The 27,336-nt window shown below is 37.6% G+C and overlaps 2 protein-coding genes across 4 annotated transcripts in view; one reads left to right on the top strand and one right to left on the bottom strand.

The window, feature by feature from the left end:
- cacna2d3 (calcium channel, voltage dependent, alpha2/delta subunit 3) overlaps nt 1-14,607 on the top strand; it is a 34,376-nt gene extending 19,769 nt beyond the window's left edge. Inside the window, exons 14-39 of one of the 3 annotated variants that reach the window (XM_085354244.1) lie at nt 1,540-1,673; nt 2,098-2,115; nt 3,648-3,719; nt 4,467-4,547; nt 4,632-4,706; nt 5,640-5,723; nt 6,011-6,082; nt 6,181-6,242; nt 6,359-6,426; nt 6,751-6,796; nt 6,908-7,005; nt 7,389-7,482; nt 8,837-8,932; nt 9,050-9,171; nt 9,733-9,810; nt 9,895-9,956; nt 10,047-10,091; nt 10,182-10,244; nt 10,872-10,942; nt 12,372-12,447; nt 12,700-12,740; nt 12,843-12,898; nt 13,054-13,171; nt 13,288-13,400; nt 13,688-13,770; nt 14,515-14,607. In XM_085354244.1, coding sequence (XP_085210370.1) covers nt 1,540-1,673; nt 2,098-2,115; nt 3,648-3,719; nt 4,467-4,547; nt 4,632-4,706; nt 5,640-5,723; nt 6,011-6,082; nt 6,181-6,242; nt 6,359-6,426; nt 6,751-6,796; nt 6,908-7,005; nt 7,389-7,482; nt 8,837-8,932; nt 9,050-9,171; nt 9,733-9,810; nt 9,895-9,956; nt 10,047-10,091; nt 10,182-10,244; nt 10,872-10,942; nt 12,372-12,447; nt 12,700-12,740; nt 12,843-12,898; nt 13,054-13,171; nt 13,288-13,400; nt 13,688-13,770; nt 14,515-14,607 — 2,021 coding nt within the window. Of the gene's footprint in view, nt 1-1,539; nt 1,674-2,097; nt 2,116-3,647; nt 3,720-4,466; nt 4,548-4,631; nt 4,707-5,639; nt 5,724-6,010; nt 6,083-6,180; nt 6,243-6,358; nt 6,427-6,750; nt 6,797-6,907; nt 7,006-7,388; nt 7,483-8,836; nt 8,933-9,049; nt 9,191-9,732; nt 9,811-9,894; nt 9,957-10,046; nt 10,092-10,181; nt 10,245-10,871; nt 10,943-12,371; nt 12,448-12,699; nt 12,741-12,842; nt 12,899-13,053; nt 13,172-13,287; nt 13,401-13,687; nt 13,771-14,514 lie in introns of all 3 variants that reach the window. The other 2 variants (XM_085354245.1, XM_085354246.1) reach the window with 2 other exon arrangements.
- A 3,522-nt stretch (nt 14,608-18,129) lies between these two features.
- On the bottom strand, nt 18,130-24,223 carry LOC146632281 (uncharacterized). Its single transcript, XM_085354863.1, has 10 exons — nt 24,190-24,223; nt 24,021-24,041; nt 22,299-22,589; nt 21,879-22,169; nt 21,243-21,293; nt 20,809-20,892; nt 19,110-19,208; nt 18,886-18,893; nt 18,720-18,780; nt 18,130-18,600 (listed from the first exon to the last, which is right to left on the bottom strand). The coding sequence occupies exons 1-10, from the start codon at nt 24,221-24,223 to the stop codon at nt 18,212-18,214; spliced, it is 1,329 nt and encodes a 442-aa protein (XP_085210989.1). The 3' UTR covers nt 18,130-18,211.
- Between the last annotated feature and the right edge of the window lie 3,113 nt (nt 24,224-27,336).

The raw sequence follows: 27,336 nt of genomic DNA, 5'->3' as shown, positions 1-27,336 counted from the left end.
AAATTTAAAATATTATTTTTTGCATTCATAAATGGACTTAGACTGAAGACCATCCCCAGTGGTGTCCTTACATTTGATTTGTCTAAGGATGCTGAGGAGTTTACACACCAGCGATCTGTAATATCTTTTAAACTTATCTCTCCTCTTACCTAGATCATGTTAGCAAAGGTTGGATTTAGCCTCACACTAAAAGAGTAGGGCTAAATTGTTAGAAATTAAACGAATGGTAAAGGGTTGACAAACAAAGCCAAACACGCTGTGTGGGAGGAATGTGTTGCTGCTGCAGTGAATGAAGTGGGGCAGAGGGAAAAACTGCAAAGTTTATCTCAGGCTTGGACGCACATATAACTCAAACACTCCCACATAACCATCAGGAAACTCGGTACCACTTTCTATCACAGCTCGGTAATAAAGGGGAAATAGTAGGGTAACAAAGCGGAAACAAGAGCGTAATAATATAGTAATTTCTAAGTTATTACTATGCAATTACTAAAGTAATAACTACATAATATCCAAGTACCAGCATGGTAGCAACAGTGGTTAGAGTTGAGTAATAGTACTCTGAAATTTATGTAACAGGATAATAAGGGCCCCAAAACTGGGGTAACAATGTGGACATATAGCTCTGTGATAAAGTGGTAATTGTAGGGTAACAAGAAAGAGATAAGGTGGTCATTTCTAAGTTATAACCACTCAATTAGCCAGGGTAGTTTCTGTGTAATAAGCAGGAAACAGAGCTGCAAAATGCAAAACTGCCTGTTTCTATTTAATAACATACGAATATCCCATTAAAGCAAACTTGTGTGTTTGTGAGGCTATTACCTGGAAATATCTTGGGTAGTTTCTGCATAATAAGCAGAAAACATAGCTGTAAAATGCAAACCAGCTTGTTTCTACTTAATAACATATTAATAGCCAGGTAATAGACTTTTAAAACACACTTAAAGAATAGTAATGACTACCAGGAAACACCTGTGGTGGTTTCTGTGTAATAAGCAGGAATTTAATACTATGGTCATGATAGTTGATTAAAAAAAGCATCAGGAAGTCTCTAATGCACTTATGCAAAATGTTAATAATTAAGTTTAAAAGAATAACACATATGAATACATTAGATACGGGAGTGTGAAGGACCCTCCCTAACGGCATAGTTTACACATAGATGCTCCGCTTAGTAAGCTGTGATTTTCTACATCGTTTTGTCTGTACTTAAGATGAAAATTCCTGTAGATCCATTTTATGAATGATTGTTCATTGATGCGTTTGGCGAACTTGGAGTTTTCACTTGTATTTTTTTTTTTAACTTTACCTCAGTAAAGGAACTGTTGTTCCAACCACTAGATGTAAATTTTGCGTTTGATGTGTTAAATACTCCACATGTTGGGCTGTTCTTTAATGAGTTTATGGATCACATCCTTCCTCTTGCAGAAGTGTGTTTGCTGTGATTGTGGGTTAATGTGTGTGTGTGTGTGTGTGTGTGTGTGTGTGTGTGTGTGTGTGTGTGTGTGTGTGTGTGTGTGTGTGTGTGTGTCATTGCAGGATATTTTAGTCAGATCTCAACCTTAGCTGATGTTCAGGAGAACGTCATGAGATATCTTCATGTCATGAGCCGCCCAAAGGTTATCGATCATGAGCACGACACAGTGTGGACTGAGGCTTACGTGGACAGTGCTGTAAGTATATCTTAAGTATTGTACATTAATTAATATTACTGGTTCATTATTCAAGTATACAATAGTTTTCTGGTGTGAAAGCGTTGTTCATAAAATACCTGAGCATCAGAAATAAAGCAACAGATTTGTCGAACTGTCTGTTTCAGAGACATTTAAATGCTGTATCCTGTTGCTGTTCTACATGATATGAGGTTTTCATGCTGTGTTGTCCATCTCTTGTACTGTACAATGAGTATTCACATGTGTGGGTCTGCTCTCTCATCATTACTCCTCATGCTGCTGGAATGATTCCTCATTATGAGCTTCATTAATCTGCATGGATTTTTCCCCCCAGTGTGCATCTGTGTCCACAAAGTCGATGCAGAATATGCAGATTTTATTTCACTGATGATTCAATCCTTGTGTATCTCTTCTTCCCCATCAGCTTTCCCTGGCCCACAAGGTACGTCAGCAAAGTTTTCGTTTTCTTGTGCAAGAACTGGCCTTGTGCTGTGGATCTGGTTCTGAAGTAGGACCAGAAAAGGCATCATGGGCAGGATATAAAAAAATTTTTTATTCAGTATCAGCCAGTACAAGTCATATTATATGAAGCAGAAGTGACTTGAGAGGTTAAATACCTGCCCATTGTTTCTCGCCTTTCGACATCATGCTTCAGTCGGGGGGTTGCTCTGAGGGGCACAAACAGCAGAGGAGCATTTATTGTCTTTCTTTCCAATATGGAGGCAATAAGCATGCACACACTAAAACACACACACTCTCCCTCTCACACGCACATATACATTTACACACACATACAGAAAGGGTTGGGAGATTGTCCTCTGCAGTGTGTGCTCTTGTATCTCAGCCTCAGACACACCATTCATCATTCTGTGGATCATTGCACTTTATCTCCTAAAGCCCATAATAAAACTGACACTGGAGGAGAGACCAAGAAAGAAGGAAAGAAGGAAAGAAGGTAGAGAGCGAGAGCGATGGAGGTGTCCATTGCTGTACCTGTGTGCGTATGGTTGTAAGGACTAAAGCAGGCCAGTTTTCTCTTCCATTGTGTGCTGTGATGAATTTAAGGAGCCTCCATTCTTCATTTTGTCAAGCCAGCTTGTACACACAGCAGTTCACAGCTCGTTGGCTTCATATATACACGCACACACACACACACACACACACACACACACACACACACACACACACACACACACACACACACACACACACAACCTGAACATCAACCACGCTCATGCACAAACACGGACACAGGCATGCTCAGCTGTACCATTTCACAATGTGAGGGAAAGGCAGACCTATTTTAATGGTGCTCATGCGCTGATGTCAGCCTTCATCCTCCTGAGCACATGAGCCGCACATGGTTCAGGTCTGACAAGTTAAAGGCTTTAACCAGTCTCAGTTCATTTTACATGTAATTCTTCAGGACTGTTTGGATGCTACAGTTATATATTATGTGAAGGGAATAAATTCCGCCCCTGCCTTTCACATCAGTCTTGTGTTATGGGATCAATTTTTACACATTTAATAAATACATTAATAACACACTTATATGTAACTTAGGCTGTATCGTTATTACCAATTAACTACTTTATTGGGTGGTTCAGATTTATTGTTTTTACATAATCTATATCATTAATATAATTTTGCAGGACTTTAGGTACTGATGATAAACAAAATGTGTCAACATAAACATAGGCAGCATGCTTTGTATGTAACTTGTCTTAAAATGTATCAAATGTGATGGTGAAGAAAGTTTAATGAAAGTTTTATGTTCTGTGGATGAATGCATTGTTGGCTCCTGTCAGTTTCAGAGCTTTTAATTAAAAAACGAAAAGTTATTTTAATTATGTTTGATTATCAGAGCCTATCTAGGGGAGAGAGTGTTTTTTTCAATACAATTTTTCTTCCCTTGCTTTATTATTATAAATAATAAAGTCCTCTTTTGCTTTTTTCTGTCTTTTTTTTTTTCAGTTGAATGACAAATCGGGCCCAACTTTGACAACTACAGTGGCCATGCCTGTCTTCAGCACAAAGAATGAAACTGTGAGTCAATTATAGCATTTATTAGCTAGTTACTAGGTGTTTTGATGATTAAATTTCACATAACGGCTGTGTGTCGCGTCTCTGTGGGTGAGATCAATCACTATATGTGGATGTGGGCGCAAAAACTCCCCTGATGTTCAAATCTTCTTTTTTAAAGAACAGCCAGTCAGAAGAAAGTTGTTTTAAAAATGATCAAGGGGTGCTCAAACTGCTTGTTTTAGGGTCATGGATAAACTTATAGGCTTTGTAAAGCTCTGGTATTGATAACTAAAGATTGTTTTTAATATGGAAATTTTGAAAAAGCTATTCTAATTGGTTTCAGGCATATAAATGTAGGGCTGATGAACATAATAGGTCCACTTTAAATCTATATGAATACAAGAAATTTGGCTTCTTTGGTGTAAAAATTCTGACAAAAAGACACTTTTGTATCTAAACTTTTGAAAAAAATGAACAATAAAGAGAAATTGAAATCAGAGTGCGAGCACCAGACCTTAGTATTTTTCTTTCTGACTTTATCTTCTGTATATACCTTAAAAACACCCCTGGTGGACTGAATTACCAAACTGACAAGGTGAAATGCCCCTTCTCTTTCATTTAAATTATGCAAAGCAAAGACTAAACTTACTTTTTCATACTTTAAACACCTTTTACTAGAGCAATGATATCCTCCCACTGCTGGGTGACTGAATATTAAACGCCGTTTTTATCTAAAGTTGTGTATGTGTTTTGAATCTTTTCATGCAGAAGAACCAGGGTATTCTGTTGGGGGTGGTAGGAACAGACATCCCTCTGCAGGAGCTGATGAAGCTCATCCCCAAACATATGGTACAATCAGCTGTCTTGGGCTAGATTAATGTATTCATATGCATATTTTCATTCTGCCTTAAGTATCTCATTTTCTGTCTCTAGTTAGGGATCCATGGATATGTATTTGCCATCACAAACAATGGCTACATCCTGATACATCCGGACCTCAGGCCTTTGGTAACTCACTTTCTTAGCATTATTTTTACACCTGAACATTCTCACAGCATTCCCTGACTTGACCCTATTTTTCCTTTTTTTCTTTTGTCCATGCTATTGTATGCATAACCAAAAATATGAACCTCCCACGAGGGTACGCAGAGACAAATGTGTTATCTGGTTAGGAGGCTACATGGGCTCGTATAGTCTGTAATCCCCACCTTTTCCTTTGATGTATGCATGCAGGGATAAAGGCCATTCATAGGGCTGGCTGGCCTGAGATTTCCCAGAGGTAACTTAACACTCGCTGGCAGAGATCACAGCCGCTCGCCCTGGCACCGTTGGTTCCTCGGGAGCTATGGCTGTGCTAGTGGATCTGTGTGTGCCAGTGTTAGTGCTATTCCTCTCTGTGCAACTGTGTGTGCGTGTGTGTGTGTGTTGGTCTGTGTTGGTTCTTTGTGTCTCTTTGTGGCTAAAACTGTGCTGTGGTCGTAGTCATTGACTTGTTGTTTCATGTGGATCGGGACTACATTCAGTAGCAAAGTTTGACATGTTAAAGTTTAATGCATCGATGTAGAGTTGTTTGAGCGTGGATTTTCTATCAATCATATTAATTATTTTTAATTTACCTGACAGTGTTCATTTCACAGTCGATTTGTTAAATAATTACTCAGCAAAACCTCAATAACTGCACTTGATAAATAAGAGTAGGTCTTAATTCTGAAAGTGCAACATGAAAGACAGATTACAGTGAAAAATAATGATTTCTAAATTGATCTATTTCCTTAATATCTGGCTCATGCATTTGAAAATTATGTCTTATGTGTATGTTTAACAGATGAATAAGGCTAGATAAGATGACATGTTTGAACCTAAGTTAAGCTATTAGTTCAAATAAAATAATATTACACTAAAAAGGTCACTAAGTTGTGCATGCTGTGTTCCTCTATGCAGTATCAGGAGGGTCAGAAGAGGAGGAAGCCCAACTACAGCAGTGTGGATCTCTCGGAGGTGGAATGGGAAGACAAAGATGGCATAGTATGTGCCAAAATTCATATCGTTTTAAGCCTTTATGTTTAGTAGAATATGAACCACTAAATGTGTTTGGATCTGCAATATTAAGCAAATCAGTGACTTCATTACACACTGTAATTACACATTTATTACTTTGTTCGGTAATGGCAAAGGCTTCTATTAGATCAAATTAGCATATGAATTGCCATGGTGGGATTGCTCAGTTTTCTGCAACACAGTGCAATTGCATTGAAATCCGGCTGGTAGTATGATCAGTGACCCAGCCTTGCCCTCTCTGCTTTATCTTCTAGTTACGCAATGCTATGGTGAACAGGAGGACAGGGACCTTCTCTATGGAGGTGAAGAAGACTGTGGATAGAGGGGTGAGGCTGCAGATAAAGACGCTTAGTGTCTCCATAACAAATGAGAATGTTCTCTTTGTTGTCTCTGAACTGAGGGAATGAATCTGTTATTCTTTCAGAGGCGTGTGCTAAAGATGCACAATGACTATTACTACACTGACATCAAAGGAACTCCATTCAGGTGGAAGAAAAGTTTTATTACATTCATAATAAACTGACTTTCCGTCAGTTTATGTCTCACTTCTACTCAAACGTTGACTGACTCAGGCTAATGTTCTTCTCGGTGCGTGCCTCTAGTGTCGGAGTAGCTCTCTCAAGAGGTCACGGAAAGTACTTCTTCAGAGGAAATGTGTCGCTCGAAGCAGGTACTCCACTCTTTGATTTACACTTTTAAGTCTGAATACTTCACAAATACATGAAGAAATGGCTTGTGAGGAAGATCTTACTTGGTTAGTATCCTGTAGTGAGTATCCTGAGAATGTGGCATTTACAGGAAATATATAAAACCTGGTTATTTATATCCATTTATACATGAGTTTTTGTACCAACACAACAAAGTAAGACGTTTACATCAGGAACACATAACCAAATTTCTCTAATGATAAAAATCCTTGCACATGTAAATTTACTCTGTGTTTCAGTCATTGCAGATCAGCATTGCTGAAGCGTTACTGACTTGTGTTTTTCAGGGCTCCGTGATCTGGAACAGCCAGATGTCGCCCTGGCAGACGAATGGTAACACAGGGGTTATGGGAGTGGGCATTCATGCGTTATGTAGGTTACCCCTTTGTGATCACCAGGGATCCTGAGGCCTGTGGTCTGACAGTGTGGCTCTTTTGGATGCAGGACCTACTGCAACATAGAGGAGGAGCATGAACATCGTCACCTGACCCAGATTCAAGCTATTAAACTCTTCATGACGGGCCGCAGACCGCACCTCAAATGTAAGACATAAAGTGACACATAAGCAAGTCAGGGCAGGGCAGGGATAGCTCAGTAGGTAGAGTGGTGGCCCCATGATCGGAAGGTCGGGGGTTTGATTCCACTGAACGGCTACCCTGAGGTACCCCTGAGCAAGGTGCCGTCCCTACACACTGCTCCCCGGGCGCTGCATTGGTGGCTGCCCACTGCTTCACTGGGTGAATGGGTTAAATGCAGAGGAACTATTTCCCTATGGGGACTAACACGCACACTTAAAAAAGTCATAGTACAAGCAGCCTATAATTTCTGAAATGTAATTATCCTATCAAGTGTGATCAAGACAAAAACATGTTGAATGAGATGGATATACAGTTAATCAGACCCATGTTATCCTCTGATGTTACAGGTGACAGAGAGCTGATCCAGGAGGTTTTATTTGATGCTGTGGTCACTGCTCCGCTCGAGGCCTATTGGACTGGATTGGCTCTCAACAAGTCAGAGTAAGAAACTTTAGGTACCTATTCCTGAGATGTAGTTGTGAATAAAGCATTAATAATATGATTATCATTATATACCAAACTATCACAAGATTGCTTGTAATTCATCTGCACTCTTAAATGTCACTGTAAATGAAGGGTGAAGGGTTCCTACAGAAGCCCAGCAGGTTTGCTGGGTAAATACTGACATCTTTTGTTTTGTTTATTTATTAGGAAGGCACAGATTGTCTTCCTGGGGTCTGCTTTTAAAAACATAGATTAAAAAAAACATTGCATTCCACATAATTGAATACATTTAAACACATAAAGATTATGCTCAACACACATGTTGAATAAAAGAACATTAAAATAAGATTAGATTGTAGAAGTTAAAAAAAGCCCCCCCAAACCTCAAAATTATGATATGCAATATGTTTCATTTTTTTAAATTATAAAACAATATGATTTATTTGATTTTAGTGTTCATTTAATCAGTCACAGGGGTATATATTACTGTGCATTTAAGAAAATTTGTGGTTGCCTCAGGGAGTTAAAAACAGCCATCTAGTGGCATGTGTACACGACGCTAAATTAAGTTTTAATTGACTATGCTGATATGATGGATTGCAAAACTTTCCATGTTGCAAGTAGGAGTGCAGCAATTATCCAGTCGCCATTTTTTACCAGCAAAGTCAGAAGTGCTGTTTGTGTTAGTGCCATATGCACAGAGGTGCTTCGATGTAGCTGAGGTTTGATCACTTTAATACTTTAGAAGCAGTTACCCAAATATGAAGTTAATTATTACTAGTATTTATAAATCTCTGACACATTATGAAATTATTTAATTCTAAATAACATCTTTTGTTCAAATTATACATACCTTAAAAAGATATGCCTTGTAAGACTCAAATTAATACATCTGTATAATTCAGTTTTTGGCTGATATAGCTGAAGCTAATTCTTCATCAACTATTACACTGTTACAGGATATGATGCAACACTTTGAATTCTAGAATAATGTGTAAGATGTGTATGCATGTTTGCAACTGATGATAATTTCCTTTTGATAAAGCTGCTGAATATTTTTTGTCACAAATGAATAATTTTGCCAATAAAATATCAAACTAAGTGCATCAGAAGTCATATGTGAATAATTACATGGATAACTAAAAAGCAATCAAGTATGAACTTAATAAGAACATCCGTGTTAAGTTAACTCTTATGTAAAAATACCCAGTTTGTCAAATACTGTGTTCAAAGAGAAATTTAAATTACATGCTGCATTAAATCAGTCACAAATGTTCAGGGAAAGTGTGTAAAATCAAAGCGCAGGTATATTTTTGTGGCATGCACTCACTGCTTTAAAATCGATCAACAGAAACTCAGACAAAGGAGTGGAGATTGCTTTTCTGGGAACACGTACGGGTCTTTCGAGAACCAACCTGTTTGTACCCGTTGATCAGCTCTCCAACAGGTGAGTGCCACCGCTCAACATTTCTCTAACCATTCAGCGTGAGGTGAGGCTGTGATTGTACTTGATGAATCTAATCCTTTGCTCTTCACCTCAGTTTCACTCTGTATGCTTCCTCAGAGATTTCCTGACAGCAGAGGACAAGGAGGGTGTGTTTAATGCTGATCACTTCCCTCTGTGGTACAAGAGAGCAGCAGAGCAGGTTCCCGGCACATTTGTCTACTCCATCCCCTTCAGCACAGGTATGCAGAACATTATGGAGTGTGAAATATCAGCTCTATGAGCCTGTACAAAAATGTACAAAACATGAATTTATCTCCACAATGCTGGTAAATTTTCCTGTATCTTCTAATATACAAGTTCATCTCAATGCAGCATTGCACACTGTACATTTTGCAAATTCATTTGGTTGCTGTAGGCATTAACTTGTCTTTCTACGTCTCTCTCTCTGTTATGGACTGTGGTTTTTACTGGTGGGATGCTCATCTCCCTCACAGCTTTCCTGCCGTTAATGTGGCTCACGTGCTGTCTACTATCTGGAGGGTAGAGATCTCAGTTTCCTTCTCCGGGACATTTGCCCCCCTTTCCCCTGTTAATAATGACTGCATCCAGCCAGGCTTTGCCATCATAACCTGAAATGTTCTGTCACAGAACCCATTTCCGAATTATTATAGTCATCTGGCTGCAAAAAAGACCAGACTGAACTCCATTACTAGGTTTATTGTGCGGTTGCCGGGTAAAGGGTGCCATCTAGTGAACAGAAACTATAACTTGAGCTGTATTTATCTCCTTTTCTCCTCCAGCTTTAGAAAATAAAAGTGTGGTTTTGGCCAGCACAGCAATTCAGCTCCTCGATGACAGGAAATCTCCAATTGTTGCTGGTAATGACTTTGAATATTCTGTCATATCTTTAGTTTCTAGCTGCACTTATGTCCAAGCTCACTTTTGCTTGGTCTTGCTCTCAGCTGTAGGGATCCAAATGAAGCTTGAATACTTTCAGAAGAAGTTCTGGACTGCCTGCAGACAGGTAACAACACACCAAGTGTCACAACAGTTTTTCATACAAAAGTGAGCCTCATGATTATGCATGAAACTAACCTGTCCTTTATATGCTCAGTGTACAGCTCTGGATGGAAAATGTAGCATTAGCTGCGATAATGAGGTAAGAGAGCTTCTTTATTCTGACTTGAGGAGTGCTGAAAGGTATTAGAAGAAAATATGACTATGATCTTTATATCCACATTTCAAACAGGACATCAACTGTTATCTCATTGACAACAATGGATTTATTCTTGTTACAGAAGAACAGTCTCAGGTACTGTGTGCAACTAAACTACATCAAAGGACCAGTTTTGGCTTGAAGAATGTATTTCTTTTTAATAAAATACTCATCTTTTTAGATTTTGACCTTCCTTTGTCCAGGGTTAACATTTCTGTGAAAAGCACAAATTTAGATATAAATTTAAAAAACTAGCAACTTTTTCTATTACATATTTAGGCATAGAAATTTTCTTTATGATATTTATTCATTCAGTTCTTCCTTTAATGGCTTTCCATTGAGTCTTGAAATGCATTAGTGTCAAAAGGAAATATCAAAGTGGAAGAGTGAACTATGCATTTACCACTTTAGAAAATCCCAAAGACATTAAGTAACATCTGGTAATATAAGTGCTCTACATTGTGTGCATCAGAGCATTCACATAACCTTCAACTGCAGACCAAGAACAAATAGCTCCGGCTACACAACATTTAGCTGACCAGGTCTCAGTGGTTACCACCTCACTGTGGTAGACGCTATTTACATGCTGATGCCCTAAAAAGCCAGCTTGCATCTCATGTTTCTTTGTGAATGCTTAATGCTGCTTAAATAAAACTCAATTAAACAAATTAAAATCCTTTTTTTCATGCTTTCTGGTGTGCTTTGACATAATTTCTCTCTCAGACAGGGCTTTTCTTTGGAGAGGTGGAAGGTGCTGTTATGAACAAACTGCTACAAATGGGATCCTTCAAAAGGTTTGAGACACAGTTAAACAACTGGTTGAGCTTTAACCTAATAAATTAAACTCAAAGGCTAAAAAGCATGTTGTTATATATGAGAATAAGGCACATCTTGACTTTAAGCAGCTATCCCCTTCAACACGCCACACCAGTTTTGAACTCTGTTTGTGCGAACGGGCTCCTCTCCTTCACTGTTGTGAACGTCTATCAGAGAACAGTAAAGGCTGCCAAGCACTCCTATTTTTCTCAACTTATTGCTGCCAGCTCGCATAACCCTCGTGTATTCTATAACACTATAAATTATGTACTTAATACAGAAGGCTATGTTCTTTTGCACTCTTCTCAGGTTATGTGCAATAAGTTTCTTAATTATTTTGTGTACAAGGTTGCTAGGTTGAGACCTCTGCTGATCTGGCATGCATGGTTCTTGCTTTTCTACCAATTGTTTTACCTGTTTTAGTGAAACTGTGTTGAAATCTAAGCCGTGTGGCTCTCCAAATGATGTTGTTCCTCCCCGCTTTCTCAAAAAGGTATTTCCTACCATCGGACCACACATTCTGAACATACTAGTATACTATACAATACTAGTATTTTGTCTGGTCAAGTACCTTACGAATTTAAGCATGCAGTCATACATTCTTTACTTAAGAAACCAGGGTTAGACAGCTCAGTCATGTCAAATTTTAGACCCATCTCCAAGCTTCCCTTTCTGAGTAAGATCCTGGAAAGGATTGCTTATACTCAGTTGATGGACTATTTGAATGACTCTCAATTGTGTGAAATCTTTCAGTCCGGCTGTAAGCCCTTTTACAGTATGGAGACAGCCCTCGTAAAAGTTATGAATGACATTCTGATAACGACAGAGCGTGGTAAATATGCAGTGCTTGTCTTGTTGGACAAGACCGCTGCATTCGACACAGTGGATCACGATTTGCTGATCTCCCGCTTACAGCACTGTGCGGGAATTTCTGGTTCGGCACTTTTGTGGTTAAAATCTTATCTCTCAAACTGGACTTTTTGTGTTGTCTGTTTTGTTGAAGCCCCATGTCCCCATTCGTTCGCTTCGGTCAGCTGAGCAGCTGTTGCTTTCAGTCCCTAAGTCACGGCTGAAACTTAGAGGAGCCTGAGCACTCTCTATTTCGGCTTCAATGCTTTGAAAAACTCTTCCTTTCCATATTAGACAGGCTACATCAGTGCCAGTTTTTAAGTCCAGATAAAAAAAAACTATTTTTACTCCCTGGCTTTTAACTCTGTGGGTAACTGACATTTTTATTAATTTTATTGCTATGTTTGGTTTTTGCTATTTTATTACTATATTTATATTTTTATTGTACAGCACTTTGGTCTACCAGGTGTGTTTTCGAAGTGCTATATAAATAAACGATGATGATGATGATGAGATCGGATGTTTATTAAGACCTTCACTGTGCTGTGTGTGTTTCAGGATCACTCTTTATGACTACCAGGCCCTTTGCAGAGAGTATGCTGGGAGCAGTGACAGTGCACGCACTTTGTCAGATGTAAGTGTGCAACAGACAGCGTTTAGAGGAAGAGAAGTCAAAGGATATTTATAATCTGTGGTTCACAACATCTACAGCTGCATATGTCCTCAAACTAAACCACTGGCCATCGAACATATTTCAGTTTGTGGTTATCATTTGCATGTGGCTGATGCATGTTGAACAAGTGGAAAATGAACTACAGCATTTACAACAATCAATACAAAACAAAGCAAATAAAAAAGCTGACCTTATCTTTTCTTTGTCTTTTAGCCATTTTCTGTAGTTAAATGGCTTCTGACTGAACTTGTCATGTAAGAATTTTTGATAAAATATTTGTTTAGTATGGTTTACTCTGTTCTTATAACTTTCATCACAAACACTGATTATGTTTTATGTTTCTGCTTTTCTCTTAGTTTCCTGCTAGAATTTAACCTGTACAGCTGGTGGAATATTGATCTCTCAGTTAAAGGTAACCATAACTTCGTGATGATTTATAGGCATTTGAGATCTGAGAGAGGGAGAATATTTGGAAAGTATGAGCGGCAGAAAGAAAACCTCTTCTGCTTAATGCTGATTTTGTAAAGCCTCTGTGTTTCAGTTAAACCTGCTCTGTTTCACGTTCAGCTCAGAGATCTCGGGGTAAAACCATGATGGTACCATGTGATACAGAATACCCCGCATTCGTGTCTGAACGGACCATCAAAGAAACAACCGGAAACATTGAGTGCGACGGCTGCATCAGGTGCTGCAAAGTGAACTGTCTATTAATCATGAAATAATAATCTAATAGTATCATTTGATTACATTTAACCAACATTAAACTTTTTTTTAAAATTAGACTTTGTGTTTGTGCTGCAGATCTTTTGTCATACAGCAGATTCCCAGCAGCAACCTGTTCATGGTTGTTGTGGATAATAAGTGTGACTGCAGCAGTGCTCCTCCAGTGACAATGGATCCCATTGAGATCATATATATCCTTTCTGTATGAAGCAGAGACATTTCATGAACTGAAACAAAATAGCTGAAAGGTTTGTTTGTTTTTTAAACAAAAATTGTTTCCTAAATATGTTTAGCTGGCTGTGAGAAAAAGTGATCATTATGAATTTCATCTTGAGGGGTTTACTATTGAGATGATTACACTTAGGGTTAAATTTGAAGTTGTGGTTTAGGGTAAGTGAGGTTTAATGCATGCTAGTTGGGTTTCAAACTTAGAACCATATCTTGTTGATTTATTCTTACACCCTTGACTCCTTTGAACACAACGAGTCACTAAAATGTGAGAGACTGAAGTATCAGAAGGACAGAAAAAAGCCTGAATCATGTCATCCTTTCCACCCTGAGGTATGTGAAAGTGCTGATCTGCACACACTATCTGTATGTATGCGGGTCAACATCGATACAGTGAAAGCTGACAGTAAAGGAAACACAAATAAGGTTATGTGCTACTCTATGAAAATGTGATAATGGTAATATAATTCCATATAACATCACTGAAACTGTTTTCTTTCTGTAAGAATAACATAATATTGTTATAATAATATAATAGTAAGTTATCTTTAGAGATAGTAGTTAAAGTGGTAGTAGTAATAGGGAGCTGGTACTTGATTTTTAACCCACTGGCTTGCTTCTTTTAAGATGTGGGCTACAGTAGTATATGAAAGGCCAGTCCAAACACAATGTGGAGTGATGATGGCATATCCTCTTCTAGCATTAAATGTCTAAAAACTAATCTGTTAATAAAAATGTACATATTTAAAATCTTATATTTAAAATTTTCAGCTATGAATTGTTAACTCATCCCACAATTTTAGAGGGTTGGTTTCTTTGTTTTTTTTTAAATCCTGATTGTCCACATCTGTATTTTTCACTTGTACATTGCAATTCCAAGGGGGATCGTTCTCATCCATGTCACTGAATAGTTATTTCACTTTGTTTTTACATATAAATAACATTATATGGGTCAAGTTAACATTATTAAAAAAGTTATCTAAAGTTATATTCAGTACTCTCATAGCCAAATACAGCTGGTAAGTTTACTAAAGAGCATGTGTACTGCAATATGACAATTGATTGTGTACCTTACAGGAAAATGCCATGGAGTGCGGTTCAGCAACACGCTTCTCCGGTCCCCTAGCAGCAGCTCTGCTGCCTCTGATAACAGCGACCATCAGCAGGTGACCAATAGCAGCTGCAGTGGAAATCAGTAAGGACTAATTCAATGAGAAGAAGCTTATAGACACATAAAAACATGAATTTGCTCATACCTCTAATACAGGCAGTACTCTGCAAAGACAAAATCTTTAGCACTGAGACACATCCATTAATGCAGAGAACAAAAGAAAATGAGAATAACAGGAGTGCTTGGTGACTTTGATCAGCGCACAGCAGAGCATACCAAATAGAGTTTGCAAAATTGCTCTACATATGTGCTGAATTTATTAGAAGAAAGAAACGTAGAATGCCTCTCAACAAGTGAGAGTGCTTTACTCAAAGTCTAAGACAAGCCTTTGTGCACAGGAAGACATTAAATGTTTGATTATTTGTTGTGTCAGGAAAAATATGAAAGCTATTGTCTGCAGAATGTAAAATGCACTTTTGTGAAATGAGAAAAGAATGCAGAGTGGTCTTTGTTTTAGGCAGTAAATCATTACAAACAGTAATGATTTGTTAAAACAATTTATTTAGTAAAATTTATTTGTTTTACTAAATTTGCTTTGATGTCTGTAATGGATCATGTAAAATAGTAGTGAGACATTGGAAAATATTAAATGGCTTTATTCTGTTTTTTTAAGCAAATTATATTTAAGAAAAGTACAAGGTGCATGAAAAAGAGCAGTGTGTTTGAAGAATGTGGCATTGATGTGTTCAGCCATTTGTCAAGGTGACCACATACTCGTAACTACATGTTTAGGAAAGCTGATGAATAAATGCAAATAAATATTTTCCATCATTTACACATTAAGATACTTTTTTGTGTGGGTGAGTTTGTGTAGCTGAATTGCAGACATTGAATATAAATGTGATGCTATTTACTGTATATACAGTCCTGGAGGAAAAACAAAATATATATATATATATAAAAAAAACATTACAAAAAATGTGTTAAGCATAAAATAGACACATTAGAAAACAATACTTTTTAAAAACATTTTAATTTAATCAGGAATTTAACATTTAGGCTATCAAACTGTCTTAATGCAGTTAAGTTAAAACAATTTTCATTTGCAGTTTACACGGAGTTCACAGAGGTGTACATAGGGTTCACAGTGCTATACACCATACTCTTCAGGGCTGATGTAGCTGGCTCCTTGGGGATGGTTGAGTACAAATGGTATATGTCAGACTGGGGGGGGGGGAGAAAATAAACTGTATTATCTATTAACTTATATGACCAGCAGATTTAATGTTACCCTTGTGACTAGAGGTGGGAAGTAACAAAGTACAAATACTTGTAAGGTATCTGTATTTTACTTAAGCATTTATTTTTCTAACATCTTTTCACTTTTACTCCTTACATTTTAACACAACTAACACTTTCTGCTTCTTACATTTTCAAAACAGGCTTGTTACTTTTGTTTTAGGACATTTGAGGGGAGTTATTATTTCACATTACTACATTTACTGTATTTTTGCATTATTTATAGCGCCATAGGAATTAAAGTGGGCCAGTGCTTTTTATGGCAAAACACCGGGACAAGTGCAGATGGGCACAAATTGTGATCATGGTACTTCAGCATCTAGCTAGCTATAGAAGAGGAGTGAGGATAAGGGTATAATATTTTTATGAGGCAGATAATTTCAAATGTACAGAGCCTTGCAAGGGACATGGGAGAAAAAAAGAAAAAGATGTACTTTTGCAAGATCCTGCAAAAGTTTTGCGAGAGATTGAGAAATGCTTCCCCCTCCTGCATTTATTGTACTTGATATTGGAGCTTCAAAGTACTTCAGGTGGTAGTTAATGAACAGTGTTGGGTAAGTTACTTTAAATTAGTAACTTAGTTACATTACTAGTTACTTCTATCAAAAGTAACTCAGTTACTTCAAGTTACTCGTTACTTTCAGAGTAACTAGTTACTAGGGAAAGTAACTTTGGTTTAACTCAGAATTCTCTTGTTAATGTGTTCCTTCCGTAACTGGATACCCAGCAAGAGTGCCAGTCTTCTAGCTTGCTTACTTGCCACAAGTGCACTGTGCCACCTACCAATAGAAAGGAAAAGATAATGTGCATATTTCCACGAGAGAAATCCCACGCCTGGACCGTCATTGACTGCTGCCATGATTCTAGCCTACGTCACAGCATCATGTGCGCTTTTTACATCCAACACAAAAACTGCAGTCGTGGTGCTTTCGATTGTACTCAGAACTTGGAAATTCTGCCTTCTGAATAGGAAGATGTAGGTAACACCAGACTGCAGATGAGCTGCATACAGGGCTGGACTGGGACAAAAAAATCGTCCCGGGCATTTTGACTAGAGACCGGCCCACCATTATAGGAAAAATCATAAAGCCTTTGAATGAAAATAAACGCTGTTGTGACGCTGTTGTGATGTTCACCGTTCTGATGGTATATATGCATCAATCTATCAATTGTTTGTTGCAAGACTCAGATAATTATTTTTTTTAAAAGTGAGACATTTTAAATGAGAAAAAGAAAGTGTTTCCTTGTGCCCTCCTTTCCCTTTTACTGCCCTACATGGACCCCTGGCAACACTTTGCTAGACCCGCCCCTGCACAGTTACCAGCTGTCAGCTACTTAGAAAAGGATCCTGGTGTTATTTGTCGCTCAGAAACAGTTCATAACTTCCCTTCAACTCATTCATGTCACCTAAAAGGTAAACCTGTTTCTCCATCACCTGTTCAGCTCTGATGATTCAGTAAGGACATCTCCTGGTTTCATCTTCATGTTTCCCTCTCACCACATATTCAAACCGATATCATGGCCAGCAGCTTTACAGCTGTGGCTCCAGCAAACATCAGCTGATACTAGAAATTAATATTAAATAAATTCTAACAACAGCTGATCAAGCTTAAACGTGCTGCTGTTGTTTACCGCGACATCCGCTGGTTTCCTCTTTCTGGCGCAAAGTGGGTGATAAACAAGCAAGAGAGAAAAGCCGATCAGCTGATCATTGATCAGTTTCATGATTGAAGTAGAAACAGGAGAGGGAGGGGAGAGGATGAGAGAAGAAGAGGCAGCTGTGCAGCGTAAACACAGAATACCTCCAGCTTTGTGCCTTTTTCATTGTAGCTGAAGTCCGGGACAAACTGTTCCTTTTCATCTCAATACGAAACGCGTAATATTTTCTCTGAATACGAGACGATTCCATTTTGTACAGGACGGTTGGCAGCTCTAATAATTAACCTTATGAACAAAATAAAGTTCAACATCAGTAACATAGCACCACCCAGCTGTATAGAAACTTCGTCATGCTAGCTAGCATGCAGTACGAAAAAGTCAGCATAACTAAAATAAACTCCACCTAAACTTGGTTCATATCTGACCCAGATGGACTGCAGGTCATAACTTCTTACCTGAAGTTCAGTTCACCTGACACTCGGACCAGCGGCCGCTTTGGGTCTCTCCTCCTCTTGCCTCCCTTTTCCTTCATCCACCTGCTGGCTTCCACCACTTGCTAATGTTATTGAATCTGTGGAAGCTCCGCGACAGCCACCACACGAAGTAACGAATAACGAGCCTATCTAAATCCCAGTAACGAGTAACGCGTTCCCGGTTTTGGCATAATAACTAGTTACCGTGCTCGTTACCACAATAATAACGTAGTTACTGTAACGCGTTACTTAATAACGCGTTAGTCCCAACACTGTTAATGAATTCAACCAAAACTGCCAGGTCAGTATACTCCTTGTGACGACTCTGCCTGCTTACACTAATAACCCGCAAGTGTTTGTCTTCCATCGCTATGGTTGATTCCAAGGTCTCAGTACTGACCTGGAAGTGCATGGACTTGTGGGACCTCACAGAGGTAACACGAGATCTCACAAAATTTTTAGAAATGTACATCTTGTTTTCTTTTTTTTCTCCACTGTCTCCAATGTTAATTTCTTTAACACTTCTGCTTAAGAATGTCCATACTTTTGCTATCTCTGCTTGTGACAGACTTACTTCATTTTTTTGAAGTTGCTGTCCATCTTCTTGAGTAGAATCTGCAACTGAAAAGGAAAATCTTTAATGCAAAGCATGTTATAGAAAAAGGTTTTTGAGGTTTTATAGAATTGCCATTAAATTGTATCGTTTACATTCTTACAAATAAGGATACAAAGAAGCTCACCTGGATCAGCAGCAGGTACTGAGGTGAATATAGAGTATGATTGCTCGTTTCCTGGAGGGGACTAGTTTGAAAAAACAAAATAAGGCAGAAGTGAGAGGATAATTATTGAAGAGATGATGGGAAAATTGGAATCGTGAAAAAAATTATTTGTAACAATACATTTAACCCGATACCCTTATAATACACATACTGGAAATTGGCCCCATAAAGAATTTGGACACTTCAACACCAAACTTCTGTGATGTTTCATATGGAACTTAATGAAATTCTCCCGGCTGAAAAACCTTGATACAATTTGCATTTAAAATAATTTTGTCTAATTCTCAATTTAAATAAAAAGTGTATTTGAAGATCATTAAAAGATAAATAAAAATTAACAGCATTTCTCACCAGTTCTTTTCAGATTCCTCACAAGTACACATCCCAGTAAGACAACACCCACAGCAACTCCACAACCAGTTGAAACCACCAGTTTCCATATCAGTACATCTGTTTTGCAGCACAAGAGGTCATAAACAAGAAAATCTTACTTTTTCAGTTGCACAAAACTAAGACTGAGACAGTGAAACCAACCATTAACAAATTGTTTACCATAGATAATGGAGTAACCATTTCTAAGATGATAATTTAAAATGTTGGTTACATTTTGAGATATGTTTTTTCAAAATAACATACCATCACATAGAGATTTATTTTTATTTGTAAATTTGGAGTTTGAAAACAAAGATAGACTTATACCTGTTATTTTTATGAGATTATATAACATGTATCCTATGCAGTGGTGGGCAAGTTACTTTGAAAAGTAATTAATTATAGTTACTAGTTACTTCTTCAAAAAAGTAACTGAGTTAGTAACTGAGTTACAATATTCTAAAAGTAATTAATTACTTGAAAAGTAACTATTGCGTTACTTTAAAAAAAATGTTTAACCCTCTGGGGTCCAGGGTATACTTGGCCATTTTTAACTACTTTTGATTTGAACTCTACATTTCACCTTTAAAAACTATTTACTTTGCCCTGTTTGGTATCATTCTTCTCAGCACAACCTCACGTGTCTAAATTTACAGTCATGTTTTCATTTTGACATACTGTATTAACACAATTGATCTAAAATCAGACACAAAACATAAAATCAGAGTAGAAAAAGTTATATTTTTAACTGTAGCAACCACACATATGTTTAATGAATCATATTTCGTAACTTGTCAATTTTAAAATCCTATGCACAAGTTTTGCAAACAATAAAGTTATTTGCATCCATTTACCTTTTACCTTGATTTTTTTAAATAACCATTTCAAACTATTTACAGAACAATCAGCTGTTCTGCATTCAATAAGATGCCACACAAATTATTTGTGCCACTCCAAAAACATAATTTCTGTCCACTATAAAGAAGAACATCACAGCCTGATACCTGCAGGTCTGACAGCAGCAGGTGTATCACTCCTTTTTCTACCTGGAGACAGCAGTCGCCTCATTGTTCTGACACACAACACAAAACACTACACACTAACTACACAAGACAACACATTAATTACACACTCCAAACACGCTAAACGTTACAAATCTCTCACATCTCAAAACTCGTTTTCTCTCTCTATCTGCTCTTTCCTGCTCTCTCTCTCTCTCTCTCTCTAGCCGTCACTCCTAAAACACTCCTAAAACGCCCTCTGTTTGTTTGTTTGTTTGTTTTGCTCATAAGCAGAGAGTGCTTGCTAGCGCTGTCCTTAGACAGTAAACGTGATGAAACTATTGAGGAAAAAACGCCGCGTATATATTTTTTATCATGACTCTGGTTTTACATGGCCTAAATCTAAACTAAATCTTTGCATTTAGTTTTTATCTAAAGCTTACGCAGCATTATAACTTTTTTGGATTCTGAGTCATAAAACAAAGATAAATTCAGATCTGTCACTGTTTTGTAATTAGATAACATTTATGTGGCAGCAGTATTTTAAAAACAGAGTAGTGGACAAACTTGAAACAAACAAAAAAAACCAACAACAACAAAGATAACAAAAATACCAAAAAAAAAAAAGAAAAAAGAAATGTCACGCTGTCCCAGTAAAATATTTTAATGAAGGATACCTTTATCAACTGTCTCCCCAGATGATAGTGTACCAGGATTGAAGGTTGTGAAATCTGTGGTTCTTTTATCCTTGAGATTTGCTCCTAAATAAACATTTAAAAGTGAAATGTTATAGCACAAAATATCTGTGATGAGGATACTGCATAAATGTATAAATGAAAGAAAAGAAAGTCATTCACTTTGTACTGTATTCATTTGGTTGTGAATAAAATACAGGTGGATAAGATTAAAAAAAATCATTGCATTCTGGATTTATTTATATTTTTTTGTAAATTTGAAAACAGATAGGTTTATACCTGTTATTTTATGTGATTACATAACATGTGGAACAGTAGTGGACAAACTAGAAAATGATATTGCAGGCACACTGTAACAATGACATATGTTCATGATAGATACGTGTGTGAACTTTGTGCCCAGGTGTTTTTTTTACCAGGTCTGACAGTGGTTAAATCTGTGGTTCTTCCATCCTTTGAAGTTGTCCCTAAACACAATTTAAGACTGGAATATTACAGCAGGAAACATCTGTGATTAGCATACTGTGAATGAGGTGGAATAGAAAGTCCATTTCTACATCCTTGCATTTTCTTTTTATTTACATCTTGATACAGAATCAGAACTTCTGTAAATTTGGTTTTGTAAAACAAAGATTTAATTAGAACAGTTACTGTTGTGTAATTAAATAATATTTACTGTATGTGACACTAATGTTTTTTAAATTAGAATAGTGGACAAACTTAAAACACATTATGTTTTATGATGATGATGTTTTATCAGGAATGATGGTTGTTAAATCTGTCGTGCTTGCATCCTTTGGATTTTCCACTGAAGTCACATTTAAAACTGAAATGTTACGATACACAACATCTGCTGTTATGATATTGTATGAATATTTCAATTCCAATTTTATTTATAGAGCACCAAATTACAAAAACAGTTGCCTTAAGGCACTTTATATTTTAAGGTAGACCCTAAAATTATACAATATATAATGTGTTGTATATTGTATTATATAATGTATTATTGTATATGTCCAATATATAATAGGGTAGAATAGAAAATCACTTACTTTGTACTTTAATGGTGGACATGTTACTGTATGGAGATGTTAACTCTCCAGACCGTGCAGTGTAAGAACATTTCAGTTTAATTTCAGCAGGTGATCTGAGATGTGCCAACTCCAGCAGTTTGGTTGCTGTCAGTGTCGTTAGACAGGAAAACCTGTTGACTATTCCTCCACTCAAAGTGTAGAAATCACATTCAGGCACAGAAACAGATGGGGGAGTCTCACAGTTGAGTGTGACTGAGTCTGTCTCTGTGATCACCAGTGGATTAACGATGAGTTTAGGTGGAAGAGGAGCTGAAGAATTGAAGCATTAATTAACATTAGGATTATATCTGTGAACATGAGCAACATGCTAAAAGTATGTGTTACTTGTGTTGAGGCTGCATTAAGATGCCATCAGTAATCAGTGCTAAAGCCACTGACTTTGAATGATGATGCTGGAAAAGTTACTGTATGGAGAGTTTGGTGCTCCAGGCTGCGTTGTGTAAAAACAGTTCAGTTTAACAGTAGCAGGTGATTTGAGATTTGCCATCTTCAGCAGTTCGGTTGCTGTCAGTGTCGTTAAGCAGGGCAATTCTTTAACAGTTGCTCCAGTGGAAGAGTAGAAAGAACACTGAGACATAGGAACAGAGGATGGAGCCTCGCATTTCAGTGTGACTGAATCTGTTTCTGTGATCTCTGATCTGCTCACTGTCAGTTTAGGTTCAGGAAGAGCTGTAAAGTAAGAGAATAACATACATTTAGGCCCATTTATATTTGGACACAATCGTTGATTTTTACCAGTTTATTCCAATTTAGTTATATAATGGGCATAGAGCTGAGTCTGCACAAAATCTGTAGGTGTGTTGGGTATTTGAGGATATGCAGATTCCAAAAGGATGAAGCATTTCAGAGTTTCAGCTCCTTAACATGTGCTACCCTCTTTTTAAAGAAACTAAAAGTAACCGGACAATTGACTCAAAGGCTATTTCATGGGCAGGTGTGGGTAATTCCCCCGTTATGTCCTTATCAACTAAATAGATAAAAGGCCTGCAGTTGATTTGAGGTGTGGTGCTTGCATTTGGAAGATTTTGCTGTGAACAGACAAAATGCGGTTAAAGCAGCTCACCATGTGGGTAAAACAAGCCATCCTTAAGCTGTGCAGGGAAAAAAAACCCATCTGAGAAATTGCTACATTATTGTGAGTTGTAAAATTTAGTTTAGTACATCCCGAGAAAGTGAGAAAGCACTGGTAAACTCAGCAACACAAAAAGACCTGGCTATTCATGGAGGACAACGGTGGTAGATGATCACAGAAAAATTTCCATGGTGATGAGAAATCCCTTCACAACAGCCAACCAAGTGAAAAAACACTCTCCAGGAGGAAGGTGTATCGATGTCCAAGTCTAACATAAAGAGAAGAATGTATGAAAATAAATAGAGAGAAGTTCACTGTAAGGCGCCAGCCGCTAACAAGCTTCAAGAATAGGAAGGCTAGCTCATGATCCAAAGCATATCATATCATCTGTAAAAGACAGGCAGAGGCAGTGGGTTGGCTTGGCGTGCATGGCTGCAAGTGGAACTGAGACACTAGTGTTTATTGACGATGTGACACAGGACAGAAGCAGCAGATGATTTCTGGGGTGTTCAGAGACATAATGTCTGCTTAAATCCAGCTATATGCAGTAAAATTAATTGGGCGGCATTTCATAATACAGATGGACAATAACATACACCCAGAGCAACCCAGGAGTTTATTAAAGCACAGAAGTGGATTATTCTTGAATGGCCGAGTCAGTCACCTGACCTTTGTCCAACTGAGAATGCATTTCACTTGCTGGAGACTAAACTTTGGACAGAAAGACCCACAAACGAACAACAACTGAAGGCTGCTGCAAAAAAGGCCTGGCAGAGCATTAAAAAGGAGGAAACCCAGTATCTGCTGATGTCCATGAGTTCGACTACAGGCCGTTATGGACAGCAAAGAGTACCAAGTATTAGAAATTAACATCTTATTTTGAGTTATTAATTTAAATTGTTGTCCAATTGCTTTTGAGCCCCTGTTGTCTCTGCGCACCTATTTCTGGAGCGAACTGTATGTGTATGAATTATGTTAAATATCGATAAAAGTGACTGTCAAAAGCAATATCAAATTCATAGACTGACCTTTGATCTCACAGAAAGAATCTGTTGGAGAAACAATTAGTTAATAAATTAAATAGTTCCAATAGTAATATTACATTAGAAAGATTAAAAATTCAACTTTACATTTCTATTAAGTGTAAGTAGCAGTATTCACATTTAAACAATATATATGAGAGAAAGTTTAACTTACAGAGAAGGATGACAAACGATAGATGTCCAGTCATGATGAAATCGAGTCACAACTGAACTGGCAGAAATGCCTCCAGAGACTACATCTACCTGACTTTAACAAACACTCGTCTTTGACACGTCACACACATGTCAGGAAACCAAAGCAGCATCAATATAAAATAACAGCTTCTGACTGGCCACAGAAACACATTCACATAGTCCTCTATAAACCCACAGCATGTTGTATTTTTAGATTGCATTTCATCAGTGCAGACCAACTGCTGCAAAATATCAGAACCAGTGAAATAAACTAAAAATATAAATGTCAGTCTCAGTTCAACATGAGTGTTACGATACTGCAATATAATATTGTCTGTGTGTTTTTAGCCAGATTAGCAAAAGTACTCACAACAAGTCCGTTAAAGGTGTTTTCCTGCTGGGTCAGTATGGTTCAGGGCTCAAAGTTAGTACAGCAGTACAGGTTGTGGTCGCAAATTTTGAAGCCATCCTGATAACCTTCTTCCACCAAGGATGTGGAGATCCAACCCTTTTAGATCCAATTAAAATCAAGACACTCAAAAAGATGCTCTGTAAAAGAGTAGAATTCTTGGAACAGAGTTTAATACACCGAATCATATGAACAGCAGGAAAAATACATACAGACATTTAGCAAGAGAATTACATAGCAGAAATCAAGCAAAGCAAATCCCTGGGGTGTACAGTAATGATGGGATTTCCGGCTCTTTTTAGAGAACCGGCTCTTTCGGCTCGGCTCACTAAAAAGAGCCGACTCTTTCGGATCCGAACCGGCTCTTCAGGTTGTTTTGTTGCTTTAATTAATTTATTATTAAGAATAATATAAAATTATGCACAAAAGGAATTACTAATGTAAAAAAAGTGGTTTTATTTATATATGTTTAAACATATTACACAATTGAAAGCATATGTGTATTAATACACATATGCTTTCAATTGTGTAATTTAAGTGATAAATACACAAACAATTGTTTGTGTATTTCTACACAAGCACTCATATATATTCAAATAATTTAAAAAAAAAGTTAATTTACCTGTTTCTACCACACACCAAATCCGGTCGTTGGTACTTGCTGGCTTGTGTAGCCTCTAGGTAACAAAAGCTCAACGCTGGGCGTAGCATTCTGGAGCACTTCTGTTGTGTTTTGTACGTGTTTTGGAGTTTTTACATACTTCTGAGTTTTTACGTGTTTTGGAGTTTTTACGTGTTTTGTCTCTTGGGGCCACCGTAAATATACTTTTATTTATTCACTCCACATAAAATGTAATAAATAAATCATATAATACAAAAAACCAACTATTCACATTTCAACTTTTAACTATTTAAATTTTTAGCTTTTTCCTTTTAAACAAATTTAAAGTGAAACAACACAAAACACTGCAAACCACAACACAATTAAATATAAATTACAATATGAAAACAAAAAGAAGATGCATATTCTCTGTCATATGAGCCTGCATGAATAAACTTTCTGAATCCTTTATCATCTGCAACTGAAAATAGTTGTGGATGATTACTATACCTTTCTGATGTGACGTTGTTGTCCCTGGCTCTCTTTCTCTCTCCCTCCCGCTCTGTCCCTGTGCTACTGCAAGTGTAACTACCGCCCCTCCCCCCTCTGCCCAGCGCAAAACACAAGGCTCGCGTGAGGAGTGAAGCGGAAAAAAAGTGTGAGAGAGAGGGGTGAAAGAAAGAAAAAGAAAAACACGGCTTGCGATAAGGAGGCAGCTCGCGTCGTTCACGTCAAAGATCCGGCTCTAAGAGCCATTTCGTTCGTGACCGACACATCACTAGTGTACAGCCTTAAGCACAGAGAGTAGAGCAACGCAGAGTCGGACAGAGAGTAACAGCAGAGGGGGGAAAAGTGCTGGGGTGTCCTCTGGTCCCCTAATATATAGGGACCAGTATCCACGCCCCCTGCTGCTGGGTAACTTTCCCACCCGTCCAAACACAGCTGCAGGGGTCAGGTAGAGGCCAAGGTCTTGGCCAAAGGCCAGTCAGGACTCTGACTACCCCTTGCTCTAGCTTATCACAAAAGGTCATGACACGGTCAAACATCACACATTAATCCTAATTACTAAATCTTACACAGCAAGTGGCACATATAGTATGTGTGTGTGTCTATATCGTTTACAGTGTTACTGTTTTTGGTTGTGCTGCATTAAAGACGTTGAGTGTGTATTAGGGAAGGTTAGTTAGAGTAAATTATTCAGGAGAACTCTCCTCTTACATTAACTGCCCTGTTACTGTACCACCTTAATAAACCTCGGTGAAGCAAAATGTCTTGTGCTTAAGACTCTACATGAAAGTTAAAATATATATGTTCAGTGCACATAGACATATAGTGTATATAGTTACATAGTTATACATATCATACAAAAATCCACCACAAGGTCACATGACTCCTTCATCTTCATAAAGACATTTTCTCCTGCATAGTAGTTACAGAAGTAAGTAGTGTGAAGGTATTTGTGAGGGGATCCCAACCACCACACAATTACATCACTTCTTATTTTAAGCAAAGCAGAATGCTGAGAACTTAAGATAAAATCAATTCAAGCTTTATAATATGGTAATACTATCCTATAATGCTAAAACATCAGCCACTATTACCTCATTATCGTGAGGTTATTAGCTGATTTTTGGTCAGTATTATCCAGTCAAATCAGTATATTATTACTCACCTGTAACCATTAACATTTTATTACTCGAAAATTCCCAAATTCCCAATTCCCAAATTTCTATATTATTGCCTTCTTGGTTCTACCATCTTACCCCACTTTTACCTCATTATTACTGAGCTGTAACAGAAAGTGCTACAATAGTTTAATAACACACAAGTTCTTCCATTGTTAAGCTGTTTGTTTATTTCCATGAAATCAAATGTGTCTTACTGTTTATTAGTGAAAAATGAAAAAAAAAATTATGGTCCTTTCTGCATTTTGAAACAGCTGATAACTACAGACACATACAGGTCAATATTTAATGTCCCAATCTGACTTTTTAATATTCACAGTCATAAGACTTTATAAAATTGTGGGCCCCATGCACTCTTGTATAAAAGGGCTTCAATCTCTTCTGTGCAGTAGCTGGAAACTCAAACTGAAAGCAGCTGACTTGTTTACAGGC

The sequence above is a fragment of the Diplotaxodon limnothrissa genome, linkage group LG5 (genome assembly GCF_057381915.1).
Source record: "Diplotaxodon limnothrissa isolate DT_005_m linkage group LG5, D_limnothrissa_male_GT1.1, whole genome shotgun sequence".
NCBI lineage: Eukaryota > Metazoa > Chordata > Actinopteri > Cichliformes > Cichlidae > Diplotaxodon > Diplotaxodon limnothrissa.
Note: the sequence above shows the minus strand (reverse complement) of the source record. Positions and strands in the feature narration are given on the sequence as shown.

Coding starts and splice junctions, on each gene's coding strand:
- LOC146632281 (XM_085354863.1), bottom strand. CDS start 24,223: ATGACTGGACATCTATCGTTTGTCATCCTTCTCT. Junction 22,170..22,298: donor TTCCAGCATCATCATTCAAA/GTCAGTGGCTTT, acceptor TCAATTCTTCAG/CTCCTCTTCCACCTAAACTC. Junction 21,294..21,878: donor GTCCACCATTAAAGTACAAA/GTAAGTGATTTT, acceptor AATTGTGTTTAG/GGACAACTTCAAAGGATGGA.